Source organism: Carcharodon carcharias, chromosome 20, assembly GCF_017639515.1.
Source record: "Carcharodon carcharias isolate sCarCar2 chromosome 20, sCarCar2.pri, whole genome shotgun sequence".
NCBI lineage: Eukaryota > Metazoa > Chordata > Chondrichthyes > Lamniformes > Lamnidae > Carcharodon > Carcharodon carcharias.
Genome location: NC_054486.1, coordinates 111,361,193 through 111,380,675, shown reverse-complemented (window position 1 = coordinate 111,380,675; position 19,483 = coordinate 111,361,193). Strand labels below are relative to the sequence as shown.

At 49.0% G+C, this 19,483-nt stretch overlaps 1 protein-coding gene across 1 annotated transcript in view; it reads left to right on the top strand.

Moving 5' to 3' along the window:
- Positions 1-19,483, top strand: part of LOC121292384 (nesprin-2-like) — a 277,262-nt gene that overhangs the window by 232,679 nt on the left and 25,100 nt on the right. Inside the window, exons 42-46 of the mRNA XM_041214234.1 lie at positions 3,887-4,042; positions 5,880-6,089; positions 8,332-8,433; positions 15,028-15,147; positions 16,872-17,072. Coding sequence (XP_041070168.1) covers positions 3,887-4,042; positions 5,880-6,089; positions 8,332-8,433; positions 15,028-15,147; positions 16,872-17,072 — 789 coding nt within the window. The remainder of the gene's footprint in view (positions 1-3,886; positions 4,043-5,879; positions 6,090-8,331; positions 8,434-15,027; positions 15,148-16,871; positions 17,073-19,483) is intronic.

Here is a 19,483-nt window from a genome sequence, read left to right as displayed (position 1 = left end):
GGACAGAGATCAGTACAGGGGGAGAGATGGGGCCTGAGATCAGTACAGGGGGAGAGATGGGGACAGAGATCAGTACAGGGGGAGAGATGGGGACAGAGATCAGTACAGGGGGAGAGATGGGGACAGAGATCAGTACAGGGGGAGAGATGGGGACAGAGATCACTACAGAGGGAGAGATGGGGACAGAGATCACTACAGGGGGAGAGATGGGGACAGAGATCAGTACAGTTGGAGAAATGGAGACAGAGATCAGTACAGGGGGAGAGATGGGGACAGAGATCAGTACGGGGGAGAGATGGGGACAGAGATCAGTACAGGGGGAGAGATGGGGACAGAGATCACTACAGTTGGAGAGATGGAGACAGAGATCAGTACAGGGGGAGAGATGGGGACAGAGATCAGTACAGGGGGAGAGATGGGGACAGAGATCAGTACAGGGGAAGAGATGGGGCCTGAGATCAGTACAGGGGGAGAGATGGGGACAGAGATCAGTACAGGGGGAGAGATGGGGACAGAGATCAGTACAGGGGGAGAGATGGGGACAGAGATCAGTACAGGGGGAGAGATGGGGACAGAGATCACTACAGGGGGAGAGATGGGGACAGAGATTAGTACACGGGGAGAGATAGGGCCTGAGATAAGTACAGGGGGAGAGATGGGGACAGAGATCACTACAGTTGGAAAGATGGAGACAGAGATCAGTACAGGGGGAGAGATGGGGCCTGAGATCAGTACAGGGGGAGAGATGGGGACAGAGATCAGTACACGGGGAGAGATGGGGCCTGAGATCAGTACAGGGGGAGAAATGGGGACAGAGATCAGTACAGGGGGAGAGATCGGGACAGAGATCACTACAGGGGGAGAGATGGGGACAGAGATCAGTACACAGGGAGAGATGGGGCCTGAGATAAGTACAGGGGGAGAGATGGGGACAGAGATCACTACAGTTGGAGAGATGGAGACAGAGATCAGTACAGGGGGAGAGATGGGGACAGAGATCAGTACAGGGGGAGAGATGGGGACAAAGATCAGTACAGGGGGAGAGATGGGGACAGAGATCAGTACAGGGGGAGAGATGGGGACAGAGATCAGTACAGGGGGAGAGATGGGGCCTGAGATCAGTACAAGGGGAGAGATGGGGACAGAGATCAGTACAGGGGGAGAGATGGAGACAGAGATCAGTACGGGGGAGAGATGGGGACAGAGATCAGTACGGGGGAGAGATGGGGACAGAGATCAGTACAGGGGGAGAGATGGGGCCTGAGATCAGTACAGGGGGAGAGATGGGGACAGAGATCAGTACAGGGGGAGAGATGGGGACAGAGATCAGTACAGGGGGAGAGATGGGGACAGAGATCAGTACAGGGGGAGAGATGGGGACAGAGATCACTACAGAGGGAGAGATGGGGACAGAGATCACTACAGGGGGAGAGATGGGGACAGAGATCAGTACACGGGGAGAGATGGGGCCTGAGATAAGTACAGGGGGAGAGATGGGGACAGAGATCACTACAGTTGGAGAAATGGAGACAGAGATCAGTACAGGGGGAGAGATGGGGACAGAGATCACTACAGTTGGAGAAATGGAGACAGAGATCAGTACAGGGGGAGAGATGGGGACAGAGATCAGTACAGGGGGAGAGATGGGGACAGAGATCAGTACAGGGGGAGAGATGGGGACAGAGATCACTACAGTTGGAGAGATGGAGACAGAGATCAGTACAGGGGGAGAGATGGGGACAGAGATCAGTACAGGGGGAGAGATGGGGACAGAGATCAGTACAGGGGAAGAGATGGGGCCTGAGATCAGTACAGGGGGAGAGATGGGGACAGAGATCAGTACAGGGGGAGAGATGGGGACAGAGATCAGTACAGGGGGAGAGATGGGGACAGAGATCAGTACAGGGGGAGAGATGGGGACAGAGATCACTACAGGGGGAGAGATGGGGACAGAGATTAGTACACGGGGAGAGATAGGGCCTGAGATAAGTACGGGGGGAGAGATGGGGACAGAGATCACTACAGTTGGAAAGATGGAGACAGAGATCAGTACAGGGGGAGAGATGGGGCCTGAGATCAGTACAGGGGGAGAGATGGGGACAGAGATCAGTACAGGGGGAGAGATGGGGCCTGAGATCAGTACAAGGGGAGAGATGGGGACAGAGATCAGTACAGGGGGAGAGATGGGGCCTGAGATCAGTACAGGGGGAGAGATGGGGACAGAGATCAGTACGGGGGAGAGATGGGGCCTGAGATCAGTACGGGGGAGAGATGGGGCCTGAGATCAGTACAGAGGGAGAGATGGGGACAGAGATCAGTACAGAGGGAGAGATGGGGCCTGAGATCAGTACAGGGGGAGAGATTGGGACAGAGATCAGTACAAGGGGAGAGATGGGGACAGAGATCAGTACAGGGGGAGAGATGGGGACAGAGATCAGTACAGGGGGAGAGATGGGGACAGAGATCAGTACGGGGGAGAGATGGGCACAGAGATCAGTACAGGGGGAGAGATGGGGACAGAGATCAGTACAGGGGGAGAGATGGGGACAGAGATCAGTACAGGGGGAGAGATGGGGACAGAGATCAGTACAAGGGGAGAGATGGGCACAGAGATCAGTACAGGGGGAGAGATGGGGACAGAGATCAGTACAGGGGGAGAGATGGGGACAGAGATCAGTACGGGGGAGAGATGGGCACAGAGATCAGTACAGGGGGGGAGATGGGGACAGAGATCAGTACAGGGGGAGAGATGGGGACAGAGATCAGTACAGGGGGGGAGATGGCGACAGATATCAGTACAATGGGAGAGATGGGGACAGAGATCAGTACACGGGGAGAGATGGGGACAGAGATCAGTACAGGGGGAGAGATGGGGACTGAGATCAGTACAGGGGGAGAGATGGGGACAGAGATCAGTACAGGGGGAGAGATGGGGACAGAGATCAGTACAATGGGAGAGATGGGGACAGAGATCAGTACAGGGGGAGAGATGGGGACAGAGATCAGTACAATGGGAGAGATGGGGACAGAGATCAGTACAGGGGGAGAGATGGGGCCTGAGATCAGTACAGGGGGAGAGATGGGGACAGAGATCAGTACAATGGGAGAGATGGGGACAGAGATCAGTACAGGGGGAGAGATGGGGACAGAGATCAGTACAGGGGGGGAGATGGCGACAGATATCAGTACAATGGGAGAGATGGGGACAGAGATCAGTACACAGGGAGAGATGGGGACAGAGATCAGTACAGGGGGAGAGATGGGGACAGAGATCAGTACAGGGGGAGAGATGGGGACAGAGATCAGTACAGGGGGAGAGATGGGGACAGAGATCAGTACAGTGGGGGAGATGGGGACAGAGATCAGTACAGTGGGGGAGATGGGGACAGAGATCAGTACAGGGGAAGAGGCAGCTGGGGTGAGCTCAACCTTCCAACTTATCTAGAATTTGTCTTTCCTGGGAACATCCTCATAAATCTCTGTACCTTCTCCGTCGTGATCACATCCTTTCTGTAATACGATGACCTGCCCAGGGAGTGTTTGATGGGGACAGTGTAGAGGGAGCTTTACTCTGTATCTAACCCCGTGCTGTACCTGCCCTGGGAGTGTTTGATGGGGACAGTATAGAGGGAGCTTTACTCTGTATCTAACCCCGTGCTGTACCTGTCCAGGGAGTGTTTGATGGGGAAGGTGTAGAGGGAGCTTTACTCTGTATCTAACCCCGTGCTGTACCTGTCCTGGGAGTGTTTGATGGGGACGGTGTAGAGGGATTTTTACTCTGTTTTTAACACAGTTGTAACCATGGAGATCTGTATCATGGAAGCTCTGCACTTGGAGTGATATGAGCATTTTGAACTGGTCCTTGTATTCCTGTTGCACTTCTCAGGGGGACATTAATCAGGATGAACGGTTAAAATTGGAGAAAAGCTTGCAGGATGCTATCCTCGGGATCAGCTGCTGGTCGGATGCTGTGGAGAGGGGAATGCCCTCCTACAGATCAATATCCATCAAAGAGGCAGAAAAGCAGCAACTGTATCACCAGGTAATAATCCAGAGCTTGGGAGTATCACAGTTTTATTGCAAATAGTGGAAAGAATCAAAAGACTGGAATCTAATCGAGTTTGTTCTAGATAAACAGATTCCCGGGGGTGAGTTACAGACTGGAATCTAATCGAGAGGTTCAGGAGGTTTATATATAGAATAACAGATACCCGGGAGTGAGTTACAGACTGGAATCTAATCGAGGGGTTCAGAGGGTTTATATATAGAATAACAGATACCCGGGAGTGAGTTACAGACTGGAATCTAATCGAGGGGTTCGGGGTGGTTTATATATAGAATAACAGATACCCGGGAGTGAGTTACAGACTGGAATCTAATCGAGGGGTTCGGGGGGTTTATATACAGAATAACAGATACCCGGGAGTGAGTTACAGACTGGAATCTAATTGAGGGGTTCGGGGGGGCTTTATATATAGAATAACAGATACCCGGGAGTGAGTTACAGACTGGAATCTAATCGAGGGGTTCGGGGGGGTTTATATATAGAATAACAGATACCCGGGAGTCAGTTACAGACTCGAATCTAATCGAGGGGTTCGGGTGGTTTATAGATAGAATAACAGATATCCGGGAGTGAGTTACAGACTGGAATCTAATCGAGGGGTTCAGGTGGTTTATATATAGAATAACAGATACCCGGGAGTGAGTTACAGACTGGAATCTAATCGAGGGGTTCGGGGTGGTTTATATATAGAATAACAGACACCTGGGAGTCAGTTAACCTTGGCTCAGGGCAGCACTTTTGGAGGTGTTGTCTTTTAAACTGTGGCTGCATCTTTGTGCAAATTGTAGACTCTGTTTCCCACATCACAGCAGTGACTGCAATTCAAAAAGTACCTCACCGACTGTAAAGCACTTTCAGACGTTTTTTGATGATGTGACGCTCCTCAGTACTGACCCTCTGACAGTGCAGCACTCCCTCAGTACTGACCCTCTGACAGTGCAGCACCCCCTCAGCACTGACCCTCCGACAGTGCAGCACTCCCTCAGTACTGACCCTCCGACAGTGCGACACTCCCTCAGTACTGACCCTCTGACAGTGCAGCACTCACTCAGTACTGACCCTCCGACAGTGCGACACTCCCTCAGTACTGACCCTCTGACAGTGCAGTACTCCCTCAGTACTGACCCTCTGACAGTGCAGCACTCCCTCAGTACTGACCCTCTGACAGTGCAGCACTCTCTCAGTACTGACCCTCCGACTGTGCAGCATTCCCTCAGTACTGACCCTCCGATTGTGCAACATTCCCTCAGTACTGACCCTCCGACTGTGCAGCCCTCACTCAGTACTGACCCTCCGACTGTGCAGCACTCCCTCAGTACTGACCCTCTGACAGTGCAGCACTCCCTCAGTACTGACCCTCTGACAGTGCAGCACTCCCTCAGTACTGACCCTCTGACAGTGCAGCACTCCCTCAGTACTGACCCTCTGACAGTGCCGCACTCCCTCAGTACTGGCCCTCTGACAGTGCAGCACTCCCTCAGTACTGACCCTCCGACAGTGCAGCACTCACTCAGTACTGACCCTCTGACAGTGCGGCACTCCCTCAGTACTGGCCCTCTGACTGTGCAGCCCTCACTCAGTGTTGCACTGGAAATGTCAGCTCAGGTTATGAGCTAACATATCTGCAGTGGGACCTGAACTCTTGACTCTAGTCTTGGAGGCTGAGGTACTATCCAGATAGCCAAGGCTGACAGTGAAACAGTCTGAGCTCAGGGATGGGGGATCGCACCTGGACATCCTGTTTGCTTGAGTGATGGTTGGTACGAGCCCTGAGACTGAGGAACCTGAAGTGTTTGATTGTTGTGTGTTCCAGTTGCTGGCTGAGACCCTGGAGAGAGTTGACCAGGAGCTGGGTGAGCAGATCTGCCTGCTGTGCCAGGGGGATGTACCTGGGGACCGGATCTGCCCCCCGGCACTGGAATATTTGGTCGGTTTACAGAAGAGGCTGAAGCTGCTGCAATCTGCCCATTCCATGGTGAGCCACTCGCTGAGGGATGGAGTGAGTCACATCACCCAGTACCAGGTAAGGCATAGGCAGATGCACACATATAGATGTCGCATAAAATATGACTCCATTTTAAAACTTGGTGCTGTATTGCATTGTGGGCCTGAGCACTTAAGCATCTCCTTTAAAGAGATCTGTGCTTCTTAATATTTTTAATGGTTCATCAATCATTTCATTTAAATAACAATAGCAGGAGACTATCATTAGAGATAACTGAGTGACAGTGTGAGGGGTCCTCTGGAGGTCCCCAGCGTCACAGATGCCAGTCTTCAGTCAATTCGATTCACTGCATATGATATCAAGAAGGCACTGGATACTGCAAAGGCTATGGGCCCTGACAATATTCCGGCAATAGTACTGAAGAATTGTGCTCCAGAACTTGCTGTGCCCCTAGCCAAGCTGTTCCAGTACAGCTACAACACTGGCATCTACCCGGCTATGTGGAAAATTGCCCAGGTATGTCCTGTACACAAAAAACAGGACAAATCCAACCCAGCCAATTACCGCCCCATCAGTGTGCTCTCCAGCATCAGTAAAGTAATAGAAGGGATCATCAACAGGGCTATCAAGTGGCACTTGCTTAGCAATAACCTGCTCACTGATGCTCAGTTTGGGTTCCGCCAGGGCCACTCAGCTCCTGACCTCATTACAGCCTTGGTTCAAACATGGACAAAAGAGCTGAGCTTCAGAGGTGAGGTGAGAGTGACTGCCCTTGACATCAAGGCAGCATTTGACCGAGTGTAGCATCAAGGAGCCCTAGCAAAACTGGAGTCAATGGGAATCAGGGGGAAAACTCTCCGCTGGTTGGAGTCATACCTAGCACAAAGGAAGATGGTTGTGTTTCTTGGAGGTCAATCATCTCAGCTCCAGGACATCACTGCAGGAGTTCCTCAGGGTAGTGTCCTCGGCCCAACCATCTTCAGCTGCTTCATCAATGACTTTCCTTCCATCATAAGGTCAGAAGTGGAGATGTTCGCTGATGATTGCACAATGTTCAGCACCATTTACAACTCCTCAGATACTGAAGCAGTCCATGTCCAAATGCAGCAAGACCTGGATAATATCAAGGCTTAGGGTGACAAGTGGCAAGTAACATTTGTGTCACACAAGTGCCAGGCAATGACCATCTCCAACAAGAGAGACTCTAACCATCGCCCCTGGACATTCAATGGCATTACCATCACTGAATCCCCCACTATCAACATCCTGGAGCTTACCATTGACCAGAAACTGACTGGAATAGCCATATAAATACTATGGCTACAAGAGGAGGTCAGATGCTGGGAATCCTGCAGTGAGTAACTCACCTCCTGACTCCCCAAAGCCTGTCCACCATCTACAAGGCACAAGTCAGGAGTGTGATTGAATACCCCACTTGCCTGGATGAGTGCAGATCCCACAACACTCATGAAGCTTGACACCATCCAGGACAAAGCAGCCCGTTTGATTGTCACCACATCCACAAACATTCACTCCCTCCACCGATGCACAGTAGCAGCAGTGTGTGTACTGTCTACAAGATGCACTGCAGGAATTCACCAAGACTCCTTTGACAGCACCTTCCAAAACCACGACCACTACCATGTAGAAGGACAAGGGCAGCAGACACATGGGAACACCACCACCTGGAAGCTCCCCTCCAAGTCACTTACCATCCTGACTTGGAAATATATCGCCGTTCCTTCACTGTCGCTGGGTCAAAATCCTGGAACTCCCTCTCTAACAGCACTGTGGGTGTACCTACATCACATGGACTGCAGTGGTTCAAGAAGGCAGCTCAGCACCACCTACTCAAGGGCAATTAGGGATGGGCAATAAATGCTGGCCCAGCCATTGACACCCACATCCTGTGAATGAATAAAAAAAATGCTGCATTGACATTTGAGTTACAGTCAGTAACACAGGGCCCTGGGGGAGAGGTGTTACTGAGTGACAGTGTGAGGGAGCTGGATTAACATCAGTAGAGATACAGTCAGTAACACAGGGCGCTGGGGGAGAGGTGTTACTGAGTGACAGTGTGAGGGAGCTGGATTAACATCAGTAGAGATACAGTCAGTAACACAGGGCGCTGGGGGAGAGGTGTTACTGAGTGACAGTGTGAGGGAGCTGGATTAGCATCAGTAGATTGTATAATATGAATCTGACTGTCTCCGGCAGTAAATGGGCTTGCATTGGGATTGTTCACAGCTTGATGAAATATAAACCGGTATGATTTTCATTAAGCCCTGGCGTGCCTTGGTGTTTTGTATTGTCTCTGCAGGCAAGGCTGAGGCAGTTCGAGGCTACATTGTTGGAGACGAGGACTGATGTTCAGAAACGATCGCTGGGGTCTGCGAGTCAAAGCCCTGGAGAGAAACTTCAGGTAACACACCCTTCAGCACTTAACGACAGCTTCCCTTTGTACAACGACTTTAACATCGGGAGACTGCACAAGACACATCACAGAAGCATAAATCAGACCAAAATCACAGCTGACCTTGACTGAGAATATGAACATATGTCCTTGAACACATTGTCACCTCCCAAACACCATCTTTTCCGTGGCTCCATGTTTGAATCCCTCCAATCAGGTTTCTACCCCTGCCACAGGACCAAAATAGCTTTCATTGATGTCACTAATGATATCCTGTGGAACTGTGACAAAGGTAAACTTTCCCTTCTCGTCCTTCTTGGCCTGCCTGCAGACTTTGACACGATTGACCACACCATCTCCCTTCGGTGACAGCTCTACCACACCACCCTTCAAGGACTCTGGTTGTTGTACTGTTTATCTGACAGCCATTCCTGGTGCAGACATTAACTGGGGTCCCACCTGCCCTCTCAGCTGGGTGTATAAGGTACCCTGGCACAATTTCAAAGAAGAGTAGGGGAGGTCTCCCCACTGTCTTGGCCAATATCACTATCTGGTCATTGTCACGTTGTTGTTTGTGGGATCTGGCTGTGCACAAATTGGCTCCTAAGTGTCCTACTTTACAACTGTGTCTAAATTCACAAGTATTTCATTGGCTGCAAAATGCTCTGGGACATTCCCAGGTCATGAAAGGTGCTACAGAAATGCAAGTCTTTCTTTCTAAGCACACTACCCCTGTCTAAATAGGATAGATTTCAAACAGATCAAGCAAATCAACACTGGGCATCCATGAGGTGCTGTGGGCCTTCAGCAGCAGCAGAATTGTACTCAAACACAATCTGTAACCTCATGGCCCAGCATATCCCCCACTCTACTATTACCAATGAGCCAGGGGATCAAGCCTGGTTCAATGAAGAGTGCAGGAGGGCATGTCAGGAGCAGCACCAGGCATACCTAAAAATGAGGTGTCAACCTGGTGAAGCTACAACACAGGACTACTTGTGTGCCAAACAGCATAAGCAGCAAGTGATAGACAGAGCTAAGCAACCCCACAACCAACGGATCAGATCTGAGCTCTGCCGTCCTGCCACATCCAGTCGTGAATGGTGGTGGAGAATCAAACAACTCACTGGAGGAAGAGGCTCCACAAATATCCCCATCCTCAATGATGGGTGAACCCAGCACATTTGCTACAACCTTCAGTCAGAAGTGCTGAATGGATGATCCATCTTGGCCTCCTCTGGAGGTCCCCAGCATCACAGATTCAAGTCCTCAGCCAATTCAATTCACTCCACATGATATCAAGAAACGGCTGAAGGTGCTGGATACTGCAAAGACTACGGGCCCTAACAATATTCCAGCAATAGTGCTGACAGCTTGTGTTCCAGAACTTGCTGTGCCCCTAGCCAAGCTGTTCCATTACAGCTACAACACTGGCATCTACCCGGCTATGTGGAAAATTGCCCAAGAATGTCCTGTACACAAAAAACAGGACAAATCCAACCCGGCCAATTACCGCCCCATCAGTCTACTCTCCATCATCAGTAAAGTAATGGAAGGGGTCATCAACAGTGCTATCAAGCAGCACTTGCTTAGCAATAACCTGCTCACTGATGCCCAGTTTGGGTTCTGCCAGGGCCACTCAGCTCCTGACCTCATTACAGCCTTGGTTCAAACATGGACAAAAGAGCTGAGCTCCTGAGGTGAGGTGAGAGTGACTGCCCTTGACATAAAGGCTGCATTTGACTGAGTGTGGCATCAAGGAGCCCTAGCAAAACTGGAGTTAATGGGAATCAGGGGGAAACTCTCCGCTGGTTGGAGTCATACCTAGCACAAAGGAAGATGTTTGTGGTTATTGGAGATCAGTTATCTCAGTTCTAGGACATCATTGCAGGAGTTCCTCAGGATAGTGTCCTTGTCCCAACCATCTTCAGCTGCTTCATCAATGACCTTCCTTCCATCATAAGGTCAGAAGTGGGGATGTTCGCTGATGATTGCACAATGTTCAGCACCATTCGCAACTCCTCAGATACTGAAGCAGTCCATGTCCAAATGCAGCAAGACCTGGACAATATCCAGACTTGAGCTAACAGGCGGCAAGTAACATTCACACCACACAAGTGTCAGGCAATGACCTTCTCCAACTAGAGAGAATATAACCATAATGCCTTGGCATTCAATGGCATTACCATCACTGAATCCCCCACTATCAACATCCTAGAGGTTACCATTGATCAGGAACTGAACTGGACTAGCCATATAAATACTGTGGCTACAAGAGCAGGTCAGAGGCTGGGAATCCTGCGGTGAGTAACTCACCTCCTGACTCCCCAAAGCCTGTCCACCATCTACAAGGCACAAGTCAGGAATGTAATGGAATTCTCTCCACTTCCTTGGGTGAGTGCAGCTCCCACAACACTGAAGAAGCTCCACACCATCCAGGACAAAGCAGCCTCGTTTGATTGGCACCCCATCCACAAACATTCACTCCCCCCACCACTGACGCACAGTAGCAGCATCTATAAGATGCACTGCAGAAATTCACCAAGGCTCCTTCGGCAGCACTTTCCAAACCCACGACCACTACCATCTAGAAGGACAAGGGCAGCAGACACATGGGAACACCACCACCTGGAAGTTCCCCTCCAAGCCACTCACCATCCTGACTTGGAAATATATCGGCCGTTCCTTCACTGTCACTGGGTCAAAATCCTGGAACTCCCTCCCTAACAGCACTGTGGGTGTACCTACACCGCATGGGCTGCAGCGGTTCAAGAAGGCAGGTCACCACCACCTTCTCAAGGGCAACTAGGAATGGGCAATAAATGCTGGTCCTGGCAGCGACACCCACATCCTGTGAATGAATATATATTAAAAAAAAGACTCTAACATTTTCCCAATGATGGATGTTAAGCTAACTGGCCTATAGTTACCCGTTTTTTGTCTCCCTCCTTTTTTGAATAAGGGTGTTACCTTGGCAGTTTTCCAATCCTCTGGAACTTTTCCAGAACCTATGGATTCTTGCAAGTTTAATTCCAGTGCATCCACTATCTCTGTAGCTGCTTCCTTTAATATCCTAGGATGCAACCCATCAGGTCCAGGGGACTTATCAGCCTTTAGCCCCATTAGTTTCCCTAGTACTTTTTCTCTAGTGATAGTTATTGTATTTATTTCCTCTACCCGCTTTTGCCCCTTGATTATTTAGTATTTTTGGAATGTTCTTAGTGTCTTCTACCGTGAAAACTGATACAAAGTATTTATTCAACTCCTTTGCCATTTCCTGGTTCCCCATTATTATTTCCCCAGCCCCATTCTCTAAGGGGCCAATGTTCACTTTGGCCTCTCTCTTCCTTTTTATATATTTAAAGAAGCTCTTACTGTCTGTTTTTATATTGCTTGTAGGTTTACCTTCAAAGTTTATTTTCTCCCTCTATATTACTTTTTCGGTCATCTTTTGTTGGTTTTTAAAACTTTCCCAACTCTCTGCCTTACTACTAATCAGTGTGCCTTTGCCGCTCTGTATGTTTTTCTTTCAATATGATACTATCCTTAATTTCCTTGGTTAACCATGGTTGGTTTATCCCCTTCCTACAATCCTTCTTCCTCATTGGGATATATCTTTGTTGTGAGTCATGAACTATTTTCTTAAATGTCTGCCATTGTTCATCAACTATCTTTTCTGGTAAACTCCTTTCCCGGTCCACTCCAGCCAACTCTGTCCTCATTCCTTTGTAATTACCCTTATTTAAGTTTAGCACAGTTGTTTCTGACCAACGTTTCTCACTCTCAAACTGATTGCTAAATTCTACCATGTTATGGTCACTGTTTCCTCGGATATATCAGACTGTTAGAGTGAGGGGTGTGGGGTATATCAGAGTGTTACAGTGAGGGGTGTGGAGTATATCAGACTGTTAGAGTGAGGGGAGTGGGGTATATCAGAGTGTTACAGTGAGGGGTGTGGGGTATATCAGTGTTACAGTGAGGGGTGTGGGGTATATCAGAGTGTTACAGTGAGGGGAGTGGGGTATATCAGAGTGTTACAGTGAGGGGTGTGGGGTATATCAGTGTTACAGTGAGGGGTAAAAACAAAAAAACTGCGGATGCTGGAAATCCAAAACAAAAACAGAATTACCTGGAAAAACTCAGCAGGTCTGGCAGCATCGGCGGAGAAGAAAAGAGTTGACGTTTCGAGTCCTCATGACCCTTCGACAGAACTTCGACAGAAGTTCTCGAAACGTCAACTCTTTTCTTCTCCGCCGATGCTGCCAGACCTGCTGAGTTTTTCCAGGTAATTCTGTTTTTGTTACAGTGAGGGGTGTGGGGTATATCAGAGTGTTACAGTGAGGGGTGTGGGGTATATCAGAGTGTTATAGTGAGGGATGTGGGTTATATCAGTGTTACAGTGAGGTGTGGGCTATATCAGAGTGTTACAGTGAGGGGTGTGGGTTATATCAGTGTTACAGTGAGGGGTGTGGGCTATATCAGAGTGTTACAGTGAGGGGGTGTGGGGTATATCAGAGTGTTACAGTGAGGGGTATGGGGTATATCAGAGTGTTACAGTGAAGGGTGTGGGGTATATCAGAGTGTTACAGTGAGGGGTGTGGGGTATATCAGAGTGTTACAGTGAGGGGTGTGGGGTATATCAGAGTGTTACAGTGAGGGGTGTGGGGTATATCAGAGTGTTAGAGTGAGGGGTGTGGGCTATATCAGAGTGTTACAGTGAGGGCTGTGGGTATATTAGAGTGTTACAGTGAGGGGTGTGGGGTATATCAGAGTGTTACAGTGAGGGGTGTGGGATATATCAGAGTGTTACAGTGAGGGGTGTGGGTTATATCAGGGTGTTACAGTGAGGGGTGTGGGCTATATCAGAGTGTTACAGTGAGGGGTGTGGGCTATATCAGAGTGTTAGAGTGAGGGGTGTGGGGTATATCAGTGTTACAGTGAGGGGTGTGGGTTATATCAGGGTGTTACAGTGAGGGGTATGGGGTATATCAGAGTGTTACAGTGAGGGGTGTGGGGTATATCAGAGTGTTACAGTGAGGGGTGTGGGGTATATCAGAGTGTTACAGTGAGGGGTGTGGGGCATATCAGAGTGTTACAGTGAGGGGTGTGGGGTATATCAGACTGTTAGAGTGAGGGGTGTGGGCTATATCAGAGTGTTACAGTGAGGGCTGTGGGTATATCAGAGTGTTACAGTGAGGGGTGTGGGGTATATCAGAGTGTTACAGTGAGGGGTGTGGGATATATCAGAGTGTTACAGTGAGGGGTGTGGGTTATATCAGGGTGTTACAGTGAGGGGTGTGGGCTATATCAGAGTGTTACAGTGAGGGGTGTGGGGTATATCAGAGTGTTACAGTGAGGGGTGTGGGGTATATCAGACTGTTAGAGTGAGGGGTGTGGGCTATATCAGAGTGTTACAGTGAGGGCTGTGGGTATATCAGAGTGTTACAGTGAGGGGTGTGGGGTATATCAGAGTGTTACAGTGAGGGGTGTGGGATATATCAGAGTGTTACAGTGAGGGGTGTGGGTTATATCAGGGTGTTACAGTGAGGGGTGTGGGCTATATCAGAGTGTTACAGTGAGGGGTGTGGGCTATATCAGAGTGTTAGAGTGAGGGGTGTGGGGTATATCAGTGTTACAGTGAGGGGTGTGGGTTATATCAGGGTGTTACAGTGAGGCGTGTGGGGTATATCAGAGTGTTACAGTGAGGGGTGTGGGTTATATCAGGGTGTTACAGTGAGGGGTGTGGGGTATATCAGAGTGTTACAGTGAGGGGTGTGGGATATATCAGAGTGTTACAGTGAGGGGTGTGGGATATATCAGAGTGTTGCAGTGAAGGGTGTGGGGTATATCAGAGTGTTACAGTGAGGGGTGTGGGATATATCAGAGTGTTACAGTGAGGGGTGTGGGCTATATCAGGGTGTTACAGTGAGGGGTGTGGGATATATCAGAGTGTTAGAGTGAGGGGTGTGGGCTATATCAGAGTGTTACAGTGAGGGGTGTGGGTTATATCAGGGTGTTACAGTGAGGGGTGTGGGATATATCAGAGGGTTACAGTGAGGGGTGTGGGCTATATCAGAGTGTTAGAGTGAGGGGTGTGTGGTATATCAGTGTTACAGTGAGGGGTGTGGGATATATCAGAGTGTTACAATGAGGGGTGTGGGGTATATCAGAGTGTTACAGTGAGGGGTGTGGGCTATATCAGAGTGTTACAGTGAGGGGTGTGGGGTATATCAGAGTGTTAGAGTGAGGAGTGTGGGGTATATCAGTGTTACAGTGAGGGGTGTGGGATATGTCAGAGTGTTACAGTGAGGGGTGTGGGGTATATCAGAGTGTTAGAGTGAGGGGTGTGGGGTATATCAGTGTTACAGTGAGGGGTGTGGGTTATATCAGAGTGTTACAGTGAGGGGTGTGGGGTATATCGGAGTGTTAGAGTGAGGGGTGTGGGGTATATCAGAGTGTTACAGTGAGGGGTGTGGGGTATATGAGAGTGTAACAGTGAGGGGTGTGGGGTATATGTGAGTGTTACAATGAGGAGTGTAGTATTTGATGTATTATTGAGTCTCGGCTGTGTTGGTCTAATTCTCTCTTTGACGATTGCTGCAGTTGATTGAGAAGATGGAGTGTGACCTGGATCTCCTTGATGTCCAGCTGCTGGCTCTGATTTCAGAAGGAGAACAATATGATGTCGAACTCGCAGCATCTCTGGATGTCTATCCGCTGACGGTATAAACATGACGGGCTGCTCTGGCCCCTCTTCCTCTCCTGCACTGTCTGGTTCCAGTCCTGTAACGTTGCCTAACTCTGTTTTGCAGCACCCTCACCTTTGCCATTTTATTACCTCGATTGTAACACTCGCTCAGCTGAACTCCCAGCCTGAGCTTATCCCAAATCATGCTGCCTGTGTCCTCATTCACACCAAGTCCTGCTCACCCATCACCCCTGTAGAAAGAACGAAAAATACTTGCATTTCTATGGCACCTTTTAAGTCCTCAGGACTTCCCTAAGCACTTTATAGTTAATGAAGTACTTTGGAAGTGTGATATCATTGTTACAATATTGGAAAAATGCCAGTCAACTTGCGCACAGCAAGCTCCCACAAGCAGCAATGTGACAATGAGTGGATCATCTGTTTTTGTGATGCTGTTTGAGGTATAGATATTGGCCAGGACGCGATGGAGAATTCCCTGGCTCTCCTATGAAGTAGTGCCATGGGATCTTTCATGGGATCTGAGAGGGGTGACGAGGCCTCAGTTTAACATCCCATCCAGAAGTTGGCACCTCCAACAGAGTAACACTCGCTGAGCCCTGCACTGGAACAAAAACAGAAACAGAAATACCTGGGAAAAACTCAGCAGGTCTGGCAGCATCAGCAGAGAAGAGCACAGAATCGAGGACTCGAAACGTCAACAGTGCTCTTCTCCGCTGATGCTGCCAGACCTGCTGAGTTTTTCCCAGGTATTTCTGTTTCTGTTTTTGTTTTGGATTTCCAGCATCTGCAGTTTTTTGTTTTTTATTTTGAACACTGCACTGGAGAGTGTGTTGAGAGCATGGGACTCAAGTCTCTGAAGTGGGGACTTGACCCCACAGCTGTCTGAGTCAGAGGTGAGAGGTTACCCGCGGAGTCATAGCTGTCGCTGCGCTGACCTACATTGGCTCCCAGATTGGCAGCATGTCAAATTTTAAACTTCTTATCGTTGTTTTAAAAAGCCCTCCCTATCTCGGTAAACTGCTCCGGATCTGAAACCTGTTAAGCTCTCTACGCCTTTCCACGTCTGGCCTCTTGAGAAATGCTGATTTCAATTGCCCCATCACTGTCAGCTCCGTAGGCCCTCAGCTCTGGCATTCCCTCTCTGCCTCCCTCTCTCTTTTCACTTCGAGATGCTTCTTAAAGCCAATTCCTATCCATACTTTTTATCGAGCTGGGCCAGTAATGCAGAGGCCCCCCAGGCTAATGCCCCGGGGACACGTGTTCAAATCCCACCACAGCAGCTGTTGGCATTTAAATTCAATTAATAAAAAAAATCTGGAATATAAAACTAGTCTCAGTCAGGGTGACCATGAAAACTATCATCGATTGTTGTAAAAACCCATCATGTCCTTTAGGGAAGGGAATCTGCTGTCCTTTCCCCTGGTCTGGCCTACCTGTGACTCCAGACCCACAGCAATGTGGTTGACTCTTAACTGCCCCCTGAAATGACCTAGTAAGCCACTCAGTCCAAGGGCAGTTAGGGCTGGGCAACAAATGTTGGCCTTGCCGGTGATGCCTACATCCCATGAAAGAATACATTTTTTTAAAAAAAAATTGCCGAATATCTCATCTTGCGTCTGGGTGTCACAACTGCTCCAGTGCAATTTTTTTTACTATGTGATAAGCGCTATCCAAATACAAATTGTTTTGCCCCCCCCCCCCCCCCGGGGTCTGACGACATCTTTTTCTGCTTCACAAGGAGCTCCTCGATGGTACAAGGCGGTGTGTGAGAGAGCAGCGGGCACAGCTATGGTACAGCATACTGCTAGCAGCTCAGTACCAGTGTCTGGTGCAGGGTCTCTCAGGCCTGGTCAACAGTGGACAGGAGATGGTTACACAGGAAGCAAAGCTACGGACCAACAGCATTGGGGAATTACGGAGTCACCTACAGAACTATAAGGTATTTACTCTCGTCTTCACGCTGCATTTTGTCTGCCCGCTGCTGTCAGGTACAGGTCCACGTGAAGCGGGTGGGTATTCTGTGCACTGGTGGGATGGGTGCTCTTTGACTGGCATCTGAAGAATAAATAGCTGGATGTTCAATCACAGGCATTATTGTGCCACCTAACATCCATCCTCGTATTCTTGCAGCAGAGTAACTGGATGGGGGTCAGGAGCGGAATCCATGGCTGATTAACCCCTCCCTCTCTAGCCATTGGGCACTGAGGTTAATTGTTGCAGCCTTGAAATTCCATCCCCCAACCCCAACCTCCCACCTCTTTGGGTCCTGTTGGTTCTCCATGGCTCCCTTGCAAATCACCTTTACCACCAACCAAGCTTTGAGGGATTTAATCAGTTTGAATGAGGGAGTGTGTATGCACGTGTGTGTATGCACGTGTGTGTATGTATGTGCGTGCACGTGTGTCTGTGTGCATGTATGTGTGTATGCACGTGTGTCTGTGTGCATGTATGTGTGTATGTACGTGTGTCTGTGTGCATGTATGTGTGTATGTATGTGTGTGTGTGTATGTGTACGTGCGTGTGTGTACGTACGTGTGTGCACGTGTGTCTGTGTGTGTGTGTCTGTGCGTGTGTGAGTGTTTCTGTGTGTGTGTTAGAGTGTGTCTGTATGTGTATGTGTAAGTGGGTGTGTGTGTCTGTGTGTGTACATGGGTGTTTCTGTCTGTGTATGTGTGTCTGTGTGTGTGTGTGTGGTGTGTACGTGTGTGTGTATGCGTGTGTGTGTGGGTGGGGTGTGTATGTGTATGGGGTGTGTGTGCATGTGTGTGTGTGTGTATGTGTCTGTGTGTGTGTATGTGTCTGTGTGTGAATGTGCGTGTGCATGTCTGTGTGTGAGTGTGAATGTGTGTGTGAGTGTGTGCGTGTATATGTGTTAGAGTGTGTCTGTCTGTGTGTGTGTGCGTATACGTGTGTGTGTATGTATACGCGCGCGTGTGTGTACATGTGTGTATGTGTGTGTGTGTACGTGCATGTGTGTATGTGTGTGTGTGAGCATGTGTATGTACGTGTGTGTGTGTATGTACGTGTGCATGTGTGTAAGTGTGTGTGCGTGTATTTCTGTGTGCGCGAGTGTGAGTGTATGTGTGTGTGTGTGTTTCTGTGTGTGTGTGTATGTAGCTGTGTCTGTGTGTTTGTGTGTCTCTACGTGTCAGTCTGTGTGTCCGTGTGTGTGTGTCTGTATGTGTGTGTTTGTCTGTGTATGTGTTTGTCTGTGTATGTGTTTGTCTGTGTATGTGTATTTCTGTGTGTGTGTGTGTTTGTGTGTGTGTGTTTGTGTGTGTGTGTTTGTGTGTGTGTGTTTGTGTGTGTGTGTTTATGTGTGTGTTTGTGTGTGTCTGTGTGTGTCTGTGTGTCTGTGTGTGTGTTTGTGTGTGTGTTTGTGTGTCTGCGTGTGTCTGCGTGTGTCCGCGTGTGTTTGTTTGTGTCTGTGTGTCCGTGTGTGTGTCTGTGTGTCTGTGTGTCTGTCTGTGTGTGCGTATAGGTGTGTGTGTGCGTATAGGTGTGTGTGTGCGTATAGGTGTGTGTGTGTGTACATGTGTGTGTGTGTGTGTGTACATATGTGCGTGTGTGTACATGTGTGCGTGTGTGTGTACATATGTGCGTGTGTGTACATGTAGGTGTGCGTGTGTGTACATGTGTACGTATGTGTACGTGTGTGTGTGCACGTGTAGGTGTGTATGTGTGTGTATGTGTACGTGTGCGTGCATGTGTGTGTGTGTGTGTGTGTGTGTGTGTGTGTATGCGTGTGTGAGAGTGTATACCGTCAGTGGGCAACAGATGATAATTTCAACAGACAAACACAATGTGGAGCTGGTTCTAATTCTTCATTGTTACAATATGTTAATCCTGGCTCTAGACCTGCAGAAATGTCAGAAAAAGAGAGGAACTGTTTTTACTCAGTCTGGGATTAGGATATTTTGGCACGGCTGACAGACATCTATCCAGGACAGCTTGATGGTTTTCAAGCCTGATGCTAGCCGACACTACAACCCTGAAGCGATCTGATTAATAGCACCGTGTTCTGGTATACCCCTTCGTCAGGTTTTAGCAGAGATTTTGACATATTTACTTGTGGAAAATGACACCTAGTGCAGATGAATCACACCCCCTGCCCTCTAAATGTTATCTGTATCTGTATTTGTATTCAACATTTCACACTCCCCTCTGGTCCATGAGTTGGAATGTTCCAGTTGTTTTTGGGGTGAATTTAACCCCTATTCTGTCTGATGGGAGGTGAAACTTTGCTGGGATTATTTACCCATTCAGGAGCTGGCAAATTGGAATCTTAACCAACCCATAGCCACTGCTGCCAAGGACATTGGCCAAAGCATGTCAATGAAGTCCTGATGG